General features: G+C 38.5%; 1 protein-coding gene across 1 annotated transcript; it reads left to right on the top strand.

Moving 5' to 3' along the window:
• The first annotated feature begins 4,573 nt into the window (after positions 1 to 4,573).
• On the top strand, positions 4,574 to 11,194 carry bcl6b (BCL6B transcription repressor). Its single transcript, XM_055197657.2, has 12 exons — positions 4,574 to 5,294; positions 5,720 to 5,784; positions 5,912 to 6,134; positions 6,473 to 6,706; positions 6,860 to 7,006; positions 7,098 to 7,296; positions 7,412 to 7,638; positions 7,726 to 7,820; positions 8,153 to 8,296; positions 8,383 to 8,510; positions 8,606 to 8,743; positions 10,048 to 11,194. The coding sequence occupies exons 3-12, from the start codon at positions 5,920 to 5,922 to the stop codon at positions 10,195 to 10,197; spliced, it is 1,677 nt and encodes a 558-aa protein (XP_055053632.2). The 5' UTR covers positions 4,574 to 5,294; positions 5,720 to 5,784; positions 5,912 to 5,919; the 3' UTR covers positions 10,198 to 11,194.
• The last annotated feature ends 2,103 nt before the right edge of the window (positions 11,195 to 13,297 follow it).

A 13,297-nucleotide genomic window follows, 5' to 3' on the forward strand; every position in this document is an offset into this window, starting at 1 on the left:
TCCTCAAGAGGACAAACACCACTCTTTAACCACACACCACACCGGATGAGCACGAAGCATGTCCTTATATGTCCACATCTCTCAGATTCAACAGGAAGAGGCAGTTTATTAAACCACAAGCATTGTTCATACAAACAATTCAATATAAATATTTTAGTTTAGGGTTAATATTTAAGGCTGGTTCCTTAACATAAGACTATGAATGCTTGCAAATCCTCATATTTTCACAAATGTGTTTGCCTTTTGTTCAACTGTTTATTTTATTCCACCTAGTCATTTCTTGATTCATGTTTTTAATTCAAGAATGTTAAGTATAATGCATTATAATATCATACGAACTATTATACAGTCATTGCAGTCCACTCAGGTCATGTTGCAGGACACAAGCAGAGGCACGCAGCTCCACAGGTCTTGATTTAAATAACGGAGCCGCTGCCAGTCTGACAGACTGTATGGTTTCCGTTAATTGGCCGAGCTCATTTAGTAATGGTCTCACTTTTCCTCGGCCGCCCCCTCTCTTCCGTTGCTCGCACAATGCCTGGAAGTCGCCTAGACCCACATCTCCCTCTCTGTGTTTTTTCTTCTGTTGTTTTTCTCTCGCTCTCTCTCTCTCGTTTTTCCCTCGCACCAAAGGCACAATTGATTCAGCCGCCATCAAAACAAATAGGAGCACAAGGACACACACACGCACTCAACACCCCAGTCCAAAAGACACTTCCGACTCGCATTAACATACACAGAGCATGTTTAACCACAAACAAAGGATAAATTCAGTAATTGCATAATGACTTCTCAAAGCCTAATGCTTATTTGCTGTTTTGTAGCAACTATAATTATTAGTTTTTGTTTAGTTACCTATGGAGGCCGAGTGAAATTTGAGGAAAGTCATCTGGTTATTTAGATTCAGATGTTACAACTTAAGGCCTGGGTTCACAGACAAGGCTTAACTAAAGCCAAAACCAGGCCTTAGTTAAGATGTTAAAGCATCTTCACCTTGTCTGTGAATCAAGAGGAAAGTGTATTTCGGTTTTAGATTACTTTTACTGAAATTGCTTTTTATGTACAGTTAATAACTTAATTAAAAAGTGTATTTAAGTCTAGACATGACCAAAAATGATTATCACAATATTACATTATGGTATACACCTGATACCATAAAATGTAAAGCTACAAGTATAGTTCCATTTTTACGCATACGCGAGGGTCCGAGGCAAATTTCATCATTAGAATAATATGCACGCCGCAAAATTTTTGTTACATTGTATGCGTATGTCATGCATGAGCATACAGGAGAATGTAGTATATTGCCATAATGCAAATGCATCTAACGTCTGTGTACACATACGAGTTAATTAAACTATGCTTTGCAAGGCTTGTGCATTCGACCGTGCACGTACGTTCGCATACACATAAAAACACTATATTTCGGACTATATTTGTATGCAAAGGTCGCATATGCGCATACAGGAGAATGTAGGGTGTGGCCCAGGAGATGCATTGCATTTTGTCGCTATTCGCATGTGTCGAACATCTGTTTACACGTACAAGTCAAATAAATTATTCTTGGCAACACTTGCGCATTCAACCATGCACGTACGTTTGCGTACACGTAAAAAAAATTAACTATATTCCTGGCTTAACCGCGCACTCTTTGTATGTGTAGGTCGCACATGTGCGTACAGGAGAATGTAGTACGTAGAACAGGAAATGTATTGCATTTTGTCGCAAAGCACGTGCGTCAAACTTCTGTGTACACATACAAGTTATTTTTTATATGTTTTATACTTAAAGGTGCAGTGTGTAAATTTTAGCGACATCTAGTGGTGAGGTTGTGAATTGCAACCAACGGCTCAGTCCACTGCTCACCCCTGGCCTTTGAAACGCATAGAGAAGCTACTGTAGCCACCACCGGACAAACAGGTCATCATCGGAGAGAACTAAGTAAACAAAATTTGTCTTTTAAGGGCTTCTATAGAAACATGGCGGCCCAAAATGGCGACTTCTATGTAAGGGGACCCTCTGTGTATGTAGATAAAAACATCTCCTTCTAAGGTAATAAACACATAACGGTTCATTATGAAAGGTCATATTACACTTTTGATAATATAGTTTTGTATATTATATTGCATTTCTGTCAAGAGATCCTTCTAAAATTTACACACTGCACCTTTAAAAGCTGTGGCTTATTGTTACTCTGTAATTGTTAATGTATTCATTTATAAAATGGTGTGCTTTTTTGAAGTGGGCAACCACCTAAATCACACTACCAAGTCCAAAAGAACAACCCAAAACCATTTAGAATAAATAGCAACTACATAGCAACACCTTAGCAACCATCGACCACTTTTTTGTATTGGTAGGCACTGCTTGCTACTTTTTTAGAACGAAAAAAAACTACTAGCATTATTAGCTGTTAATCTCCTGTGCTGTTGTGTAGTTAAATTCCTTCTCTATTTAAACCGTTTGCAATCCCATCATCTAAGAATGTAGTTGACGATTAACGGTTGTGTGGTTATGGCACGTGCTTGTGTGCCGGTTGGTGAGTTTAGCCTAAGTGAACCACGAGAGAAGATGAGGTAACTTTCCGCTTGTTTTTAAGTTATTGGACACCTACACGGCCCCCATATCCCCTGTCTCATTCTCCTGCCTGCTTTATTGACGGATGTCCTGCGCAGGCGTTTCATCCCTGGGTGTGTGTGTGTGTGTGTGTATGTATGCATAATTGTGTGTGTGTTTCACAGGAAGCCTTAAAAGGGAGCAGTCTATGGAGCAGAGGGGGTGTTCCATAGTTCCTGCACATCTGCAAGCTACATTTCTCTATGGGTGTTGCGGGTTGTTTTCGATCGTGAGAGAGGGGTATCACCCATATCACTTTTTTTAAATTCCTACTTCCTTCCTCGCATTGCCCATAACAAGCTTTCAGAAGCGCGCGCACACACACACACTGACAGGAAACCAGACAGAGGTTTCCGGCAACCCCTAAGAGAGGCAGGTGAGGCCTTATTTGGCCCTACCTGCTGACCTGGCTGTATTTGACCGGCTGCTTATCTTTCTGAAATTAGGTTGTGCCGTTTGAATCTGTCTGTTTAAAATTGCTTATAGGAAGTAACTCTCCAGATTAAAGGTGAGCAGACTGAGCTAAGTAAAATCAAGAATCAGGGATATAATTTTTGGTATAAATACGGATTTCCGTATTTTCTGACCTTGGTGGGATGACTTGTCTTTTTGCATTTTATTTTGCGATAGAATGGGGGTATGCGTGCGTTGTTTGTAGACGCACGCTTAGCCCTCATTTAACATGTATCCCTGACATTAGGTTTGTTTGAGTTCATGCAGCGCCGCAAAAACCGACACAAACCAACCTTTGCGGCGCCGCATGAACTCAAACAAACCTAATGTCTGGGATACATGTTGGGTGACGGCGAAGCGCGCGTCTACAAACAACGCATGCATATACCCCCCACACACACATTGCAAAACTCATCGGATTTACTTGATTTAGAAAAGTCATCCCACCAAGGTCAGAAAATACGGAAATCCGTTTTTATACGGAAAAATCACATCCATGTTTTATAATCTAAATTGTCCGTCAGAATTACATAATTATAATGTATTTTTTGTGTATGTTATGTTGTGCATTTTGTTTCTGCGCACCGGAGGGTGGTTTTGGGTTCCTCCTTCTTTTTTGTCCTTGGCCAATCCCATGCCTAAGAATATAATTGAATTCTCAATAAGGCAAACTATATTTTCCTTTTACAGCCATCTATAAACTAGCTACTAAATAGCTATGCACTTAAGACCACTCCGAACACCATAATTGTGGTGGGGACTTTTGCATGAGGAATATCCAGCCCATTCTCATAAAATGCGTAAAAAAAGCACGCAAAGTCTTGCAATACATACGCCAAATTCTAATTTTGAATGCACATGATGCGCAAGTCCTTCCCATTCACTTATACGGCGCATCTTTTCATGATGTTTTATGTATTGGTTTCAATATTTTTTACTTTTTTTGTCGCTTGGGTTTGGGTAAGAACAACTTTTTGTTACATAAAATGACATCCTAACCCCAATTCTAACCCCAACTCCAAGCAACCACGGTTTAAAAATAGACAAAAACATGGAGAAACCTATATTAAATGATATCCTAAAGCAAATCCCAAATCTAACCCCAAACCCAAGCGACAATGTTTTTAAAACAGACACGAATACGACACGAATAGATGCGCCATATTAAGTGAACGGGTAGGACTGGCTGCTTATATGCATACTTTTCACACTGCATGCTATTTATATACAGTTTATGAAAATGGGTTGGAATATCAGATATTTCTGTAAAAATCCCATTTTGAGATTAGAAGGGAATGTTCTTCCTTTTATTTAGGATTAAATGCAATAACCATATTAATTAACATAATGTTTTTCCTAATTTTTTATCCTAAATAATTTACAGTACACTTATACACCAAGAGCAACCTTTTATGTATTCTTTTTTTATATAAAATGCATTTGAAGCATTCATTTGATAATTAATCATATTTAATCAAAAGAATGACCCAAAGATACAGCATCCCAGTATGGGGATTTCATATTGAAGTTGATATATTTGCACAAACATCCTCTGAGACAATTTCCCCAGTCCTGGACAGACACTGGGTCGTGCGAGTTTGCTTTGGTTAGTTGAACTCCTGGACAGTGTTGACAGGACTTCTGACCCTTTGACAATGCACATGAGCCCACGCAGGCAAACACACACCTACACATCAAGCATGCACTCTAACACACAAACCTACATTCCCTGAATTCTTCTCATCCTCACAAAATACAAGTGGACATACACAAAATACAAATTTCCTGTCATCAATGAAGAGACATTAAACACAAAGGGCTCTAATACACAATCATAAATACTGAAACGCAGGGGCCTGGAGCCTTTTCCCGCTGAGTTTCCACTGCGTGGGCAGGACAGAAAAGGGGGATTTGGATAAAAGTTGGGGTTTTACGCTGATCTCAGACCATTCTTTCTTATCTACATTCCAGCCTCTGTCATTACAAGAAACACCTCTAAACTGACCTTAGATCAGTGTTAAAAGACAGCTTCTACTAGCACAGGAAATAAACACCCGGCTGAATGGGACTTCCTGCACGGCATTATAAAGGATACTCTCTGTTAGGTCAGACCGGTCAGTTTTACTGAGACGAGGGTGAGTGAGAAAGGCTGGACCTTGTAAGATCAGAACCACAGAGGAGCTGTAAGGACAGTGTGGTGCGTGTTCTCGTCCCTGCTGGTCGGGGTAAGTTCCTTTTTATTAAATATGTTCATTTAAAACTGAGATTTATGGGCATTAAAAGACAAACTGATTTAATTTTAGCATCATTTATCATTAAATTTAAAAATAGTTATTTTTTATTGTTCAGATAAACATGCAAAAAAACATTAATGCATCCAAATTGACATATATATATATAAGGCTTTTAACCACATGCCATAGTCAATGCATTACAAATATATTATGACTTTGAATGAAGAAGCAGTTACTGGTGTAAATTTATAGTTGTTTTATCAACTAAGCTAGAACTGTTTGCAAAATGAAATAGTTTGCATTTGCATTACCATTAAATGCAGTAAAATTATTCAATATATATAGGCTAATTAAACATTTTTATTGAAATTTAAATGTGATGCATGCACTTTAAAATGAGTCTCTTTTGATGACAGGTACGAGTAGGGAGCTGGTCTCCCCAAACACATGCTTCTGAATCGTTTCTCACCACTACAGACAGGTAAACAAGTTGACCAAATATACCTTACACACATAGGCTACATTCTTATTGTGAATAGGCTCGATTGCAAACATGTAGCAGACAATATACCTACAATATGTTGATGTTTATATCCAATATCATTCAGTGAAATAAATGAAAATGGAGGAACAACACCTAAAACCCTCACAGCATGCTGCATCCACCAATGTGATAGAGATGGAGGGCTACGTTAAAGAGTTCACACGCCATTCCAACGACGTATTGCTGAACTTAAATGAACTCCGGCATCGGGACATTCTTACAGATGCCACACTGCTAGTAGGAACCACCAAACTGCGCGCCCACTGCGCTGTCCTCATCGCATGCAGGTCGGTCAATTCACCTAATCTCAACCCCATCTCCTATTCTTTCCTGTCCCCTCTACCCCTTTTCCTGTTTGTGTCAAGACATCTCTTTGTTTGAAGGCAGTTATGGGGCTTCTTTACACTTGATGGTCAACGCCTTCCTCTTCTAATTTACCCCCTGTGGCATTCATTTTACATTTTGTGTCATTTCTAAGCCTTGTTGCTCAGTAAAAGTGACCTCTTACAGATATTCCCCTGTTTAATTTCTGTTAACATTTAAAAAACTTTGGATAAAAGCATCTGCCAAATGCATACTGTCATGTAATGTAAAATGAATCATCTATATTTATCTTGTCCCCTAGTGGGTTCTTCTACACGCTCTTCTCTCGTCGAGCGAACGGTGCTTGTGGGGACCGAGGGCTGTCCCTTACCTTGCCGGAAGGGCTGGACGCGGGTAGTGTGTCCATGCTGCTGGACTTCATGTACACCTCCCGCCTCCCTCTAACACCCGGTACAGTTTCTGGAGTGCTCGTCGCTGCCACCTACCTGCAGATGGAGCATGTTGCCGACACCTGCCGAACATTTATTCAGCATAGGTGAGACTGAAAACCAAAACATAGAAACAACATTTTTGAAAACAGATCTTTGCTGGCATGAAATCTTGTTTTTTGTTGTTGTAAATAACTGTATGTCTGTGCACGTGTACGTTACCGGTGAGATTGACAGTGTTTTTGTTGAATGCTGTGCAGTGGGAGGGTCTCCGTGAATCCTTGTTTGATGGAGACAACCTCTAGAGCTCCCCTTGGTGGCAGGTCACCACCTGCACATCCCATCATCTTCTCCTCCCCCTCCAGACCTACAAATGAGGCAGAGGATCCCATACCAGACCGAGCCAGGTAAAAAGAGCTTAGGAATGAAGTTTTGGGTGCATTTCTGCTTGAAAAAATTAGTGCTACAGTATCAAATGGGATCCCGTTGTATTCGCAGGGTGCCAGAAGAAAGCATCTCAGTGGATTCAGGAACTAGAATGACTGTGGTCCCCACTTCTCAATCTCTGAAAATAAAGGAACTTGATTCTTTACCTTCATCTCCATCCACCCTGTTTCCAGACAGTCCATCTCATTCCACTGGCCATCCCAATTCACCCGCTGAGTCCAGCAGCTGCAATCTGTCTCCCCAACTTAAGGTGTGTATGTCTGTATGCATATGACCATATTTTAGCCTCCAATAGATCTTTGTGATTATAATGTTAGGTGACCTTAACAATTTTCCTAATTTATGTTGATACTTCATCCCAACAGAAACGAACTGAATCCAAGCCCACTCCTGATCCAAAAGCCTGTAACTGGAAGAAGTACAAGTATATTGTCCTTAACCCTCTGTGTGCCACACCTATAAAGGAGGAGGAGGAGCATGGAGAGGGGCATCAAGCACAAAACCACTCCCACTTTGAGAGTGATAAGATGCAGGTTTCAACAGAGACAGTCAATGATGTGTGGGCAGGAAATGAGTCTGGACTAAATAACAGGTTTGTGAGTACATAATGATAAAATACAACTGATGCTTGGCAGTTAAAAGAACAAAGCTGTATATTAACACTATTCTTTTATTTCAGGAAAAGCCCAACTCTTCCGAAAATATATTTTACTCCCCATAATGTTGTTGAGCACAATTTTCAGCCCCTGACTCTTTCGATGAATGAGGAGAAAGGTCAGTGAAGTGTCTTACATTTACTTTGATAATATAGGGGCGGTGTCCCGGACTGGGCTTATGCCAGTTCAAGACTAAAATGCATGTTTGAGCAACCTTAATTTAGAAACAGCTTGCACTGACATATCTTAACATATATCTGTGCCATTGTTTTGTCTCAAAATGCACGTATTGTTTTTGTTAAGTAAAAACTACTTAAATGTCTTAATACAACTAAGGCATAGTCCTGGTTTAATCCAAAACCCTCTTCGGGAAACCTCCGCATAAGATATATACCATACTTTTACTTTGATAACATCATTTTTCAACTGTATCCATTCTGTTTTAAATAGGTCTCTGTAGTCCTTATGTATGTACTCCAGGGCTGGGTCATAGTATCAGTCAGAGTCATTTCTTAGGCCAACATCCAATCAAAACTGAGAAGTTTTCAACACCTTATTCTGGAAATCAAGGCAACACAAAACAATCCTGCACAGGTGAGATAACTATAAGACTCGAGCCTAGCTTTTCCTGCTTCTCTCTTATTATTATGATCTTTCATGTCTTGCTTTGTCTCTAATAGACAAACCGTACCGCTGTAATGTGTGTGGGGCGCAATTCAACCGGCCTGCTAATCTGAAGACTCACTCCCGCATCCACTCTGGAGAGAAGCCGTACCGCTGTGACACCTGTGGTGCCAGATTTGTCCAGGTACCACTGCAGATCATTACAAATCCTTTATGCCGTAAAATAAGTCAAAATTCTTGCAAGGTTGCATGTTGTAATTCTGTGGATGTGTGTTGTAGGTAGCTCACCTGCGTGCACACGTTCTGATCCACACTGGGGAAAAGCCATATCCATGTAACACCTGCGGCACACGTTTCCGCCATCTTCAGACGCTAAAGAGCCACCTGCGTATTCACACTGGAGAGAAACCTTACAGCGTAAGTATTTAAACGTATTCCTTACATCAATATACATTAGGTCAATAATCAATAGTCAGTATTATGCAGTGGCGGCCGGTGACTTCAAAATATGTGATCTGAGTGTCGTGTGTTGCTCATCATGTCAAAATATGTGTCCGATGAATCATGTTAACCTATGCGCATCATGCCTCATGTCAAAATGCGTGCCTGCTGCACATGCGTCAAAAGGGTTTATGATAAAAGAGATGCTCACGTTTACAAAATATTAAAGGGACACTCCAATTTTTTTAAAATTGGAGCTCATTTTCCAGCTCCCCTAGAGTTAAACATTTGGTTCTTGCTGTTTTGGAATTCATTCAGCTGATCTCCGGGTCTGGCTGCACCACTCCCAGCACAGCTCAGCACAATCCACCGAATCTAACCAGACCACCAGCATCGCGCTCAAAAACAACCAAAGAGTTTCGACATTCTTCCATTTAAAACTTTGGCAGCTGCCAAAAATAGTCCCCTTAGTATCTTTCAATAGCTGGGGAATATTTTCGGGCACTAAGGTAATATCATTGCGCCTCCTGATGCCATGTTACAGCAGCAAAGTCCTTGATTATTACGCCAGAATGAGAGTATAGTTCCTAGACATATCTGCCTAGAAAAGCGCAACTTTTAATCTTATATCGGTCTTAGTACACGATGTAACTACAGAAGAGTCAAGTTATAAATAGGAAAAATATCGAAATTCTTTGGTTATTTTTTAGCGAGATGATAGTGGTCTGGTCAGATTCAGTGGATTGTGCTAAGCTATGCTAAAAGTGGTACCGCCAGACCCAGAGATCAGCTAAATGGATTTGAAAACAGTATGAATAAAATTTTTAACTCTAGTGGAGCTGGAAAATTAGCATATTTTTCAAAAAAAAGTGGAGTGTCATTTAACACTAAACTCTGATTACACATGAGATTAAGCGAGTATCTGGCAACCGAGCGTTTATGTTATCATAAACCCCTTCAAAGCATTGATTCAGCAGGCAAGTATTTTGGCAAACAACACACATGATTCGCACTATGTGCCATCGAAAAAGAAGTCACCGGCCGCCGTAGGCTATTTCGTATGAATTCATACGAAGTTTGTAGTGTGAAAATTTACGATTATCATAAAAAGACAATAACGAAACCCCGCCATTAAAAAAAATTACGAATGTGGTCATACGAACTAATACGAATTAGCCACCTCATAAAATATTTAGGAATTGCGATGTGATACCATTGAAAATATGTAAGTTTGAAAAGATTGAAAATCTCACGTTTGCTCCCTGAAATCTTTTTCTCAGTGTGAGAAATGCCACCTGCACTTCCGTCACAAGAGCCAGCTGAGGCTTCACCTGAGACAGAAACATGGAGCGATTACCAACACCAAGATCCGTTACAAGGTTCTGGCTGACCCGTACCAACATGGACCCACCCTGCTCCAAGCTTGCTAAGGGAAACAAATATTATATATACAGCAGTATATATGGGTCAGACACTTCAGTTTCACATATGTTCAAAAAATTTGCCATTGTGTCAAAAAAACATAAGCTGTGGATTGATGGATCTTTTATAAAGTATTTAAATAATTTTAAGAGGTGGAGTACTGCATTCAAGGAGTGCTTTACTACAAATATACCCATAAATATATGCAGTTTCTGAGAATGTAGTACTCCTGCACTAGACGTGCTGAATTTAATCTTAATTTAACATATTATTTGTTAAAATATTATTATTTATTTAGCTTAGCTTGTAATTCTAACCTACAAAAGGCTTTAGCAATATAAACAGAACTGTTTGTCCTTTAAGCAATATGTTTGTGTGGTCATAATGTTAAAGATGGTTTGTGAGGGAGTGTGCAGAGGTCAGGGGAGCTGAATACAAGTAAGATATTCATGGATGGATGGATGAAATTTGTCAAGATTATAAAGGAAAGATTAATAATGCAAGTGTAAAGAGGGACTTAAGCATGTTTAAGAAAGAAGAGATAAAGGGCAACTTTTTATATACGGTATCTATTTATTTTCATTAATATTTTAATTTGCCAAGATCTTGTTCATTTATTCATTATGGCATTACAGGACAATGAGAGTGGGGAATGGCAAAGTTAAATATATATAAGTTGCTTATTTACTACCATTTATTCAGCATTTTAATGTGATTATTTGAATGGCCTGGAGCCTATTTGCTTTCGATTAATAAGGATTAGCATTTAAGTGTATCCATAGCTGCCTTTCAATAATGTTGTTGTTTAAAAGATCACATTTGTAATGTTCATGGTGTATAATAGTTTTGGAGTCCAAGCAGGTTGAGGACTCTCACTAGCCAAAGAAAGATACATGTAAAGAATGAAGATGAGGATAATGATATGGAGATTTTTTTGTTACGCTCTTTTGCTGGACAAAGACCAATTTTATATAAATTAAATGTTAATAAATTAATTCTCTTGGTTGAAAATCTTTATTGTGTTTGTGTGTTTGCTTCTCTCATATAAAGAATTGTTCCTTAAAAATCTTCACATTGAGTCGTTCAATTATAAATCTTAAAAGGTTAAACTTGAAAGGAGTCAATCAATCTAGTTGTGATGGTTTATTGTACATTAAAGTTTAAACTAAACATACAGTTTTAATTAATTGACTGCCTCATTCTTAGAGCCCAGAAGAACAAAGAGTTTACCTCTTAGCCCTTCCTTCCTACGATTAGCTCACAGCTTAGACCCCACGACTCACCCCAGTGTCTCGCGTCTCTATGGGTGGTGTTTTAATAAGAACAATGAAGCAACTGCCACCTGTTTCCGGCCATAGACAAACACCGGGCACACACACACACACACACTGTTCATCATATGTGTAGTACTGTATAGATGCTTTCTTCTTCAGCAGACTTAAGAGCACCACTGTTTCTTATTTCAGCTAAGATCAAACATTAATACGACTCTCAGTCAGGTCAGTGTATAAAAGCTTTCTCTCATGAACAGTCTCAACATGCTTCCTCAGTCTAGTACCTATATAGGCGAGTCCCACTGTACTGTCTCAATTGGGTGTGTCCAAAGGTAGACATGACCATACGTGGACCTCTTTGTTAGTCTGGCTTGTATCAAATGATAATACCATGGTATTATATACACTACCGTTCAAATGTTTAGGTCGATTGACTGAAATATTGTTCATGATTTAAATAAAACTGAATATGTCTGAATCTTATGTGGAAAAAATACATAATTGTAGCAACATAAATTCTTGAAAATGTTATTTAAAAACATGACTTGAACAAAATAATGAAAAAAGCAGCCAAAAAAGAGCTCTGGATTTCTTTAATACGCTTTTAAAAACATACCTCAAGCTGGCTGATAAAATGCCAATAATACATTTATGCATTATAGGCGGGTGACAACTGTAAGTATGCTTTAACATGTTCTTTTATTTAATTTGTATTTTAAACTCATCCCCGTAGTTAAATTTCTGTTATTCCATATGTGCTATATAAAATAAATTGAATTGTTTTATGAATTTACTGTTATTCTGAAATGTTTGGAAAATGGTTGTGGTTTCACCAAACAAAAGCCAACCTAGCTATCCAAAACCTTTTTTTGCAATTTAATAATTCATTTTGACCATTAGGTATCAGTATTTAGTCAGAGACCTACCATGGCTGTAGCTAGCAGATGTTTTATTGTGCAAAGTAATTGAATAGAAAAATACAGTATAGTAATCAAATATTCACAGAAAATGCAATATTCTTAAACAAACATATGGTGTATGAACCTTATTCCGAAAAACTTCATACACTGTAGAATATGACCCTGCCTGTGAAACACAGTCTAAAGTATTTATTTTATTTAAATGTATTTATTTGTGGTTTACTGTTTTCTACATAAATCATTCATAATGTAAAGAATATTCTGTGAATATATAGCAATAATATATTTAATATGTTGAATGAGTAGGATCATGTCAGAGAATGAAATCATGGTGAAATTAATGCTTGAAATTAAACTGTGATGCTCTTTATTAACAGATAAAAGTGACTTAATGTAGAATTGTCTAATGTAAAATACTATGTCACCATTAAAAGGTGAGGATTCTGAGGGAACAGGGTTGGGGGACGTGTTAAAGGTGCAGTGTGTAAATTTTAGCAGCATCTAGTGGTGAGGTTGCGAATTGCAACAAACGGCTCAATCCACTGCTCACCCCTCGCTTTTGAAACGCATAAAGAAGCTACAGTAGCCGCCACCGGTAAAACATGTCATCGTCAGAGACAACTTAGTAAAAAAGTGAAACATGGTGGCACAAAATGGTGACCTCCACATAAGGGGACCCTCTGTGTATGTAGATAAAAACGTCTCATTCTAAGGTAATAAAAACATAATGGTTCATTATAAAAAGGTCTTTATACACCACTGATAATATAGTTTTGTAAATTATTTAGCATTTTTGTCAAGAGATCCTTCTAAAAATTACACACTGCACCTTTAAGCAGGACAATTGTTAATCGTTTATTGGGTATGTGTTACTGTTATGTGTTTGTTGTATAATGTTGGGACGTATTGTGATG

This window comes from Misgurnus anguillicaudatus, chromosome 21, assembly GCF_027580225.2.
Source record: "Misgurnus anguillicaudatus chromosome 21, ASM2758022v2, whole genome shotgun sequence".
Taxonomy (NCBI): Eukaryota; Metazoa; Chordata; class Actinopteri; order Cypriniformes; family Cobitidae; genus Misgurnus; species Misgurnus anguillicaudatus.

What these genes read in the sequence shown, in the direction of transcription:
- bcl6b (XM_055197657.2), top strand. Translation starts at nt 5,920, where the DNA reads ATGAAAATGGAGGAACAACACCTAAAACCCTCACAGCATGCTGCATCC. An exon ending in CCCATACCAGACCGAGCCAG is followed by an intron (nt 7,007 to 7,097) that starts GTAAAAAGAGCT and finishes TTGTATTCGCAG; the next exon opens with GGTGCCAGAAGAAAGCATCT. An exon ending in CTGGAGAGAAACCTTACAGC is followed by an intron (nt 8,744 to 10,047) that starts GTAAGTATTTAA and finishes TCTTTTTCTCAG; the next exon opens with TGTGAGAAATGCCACCTGCA.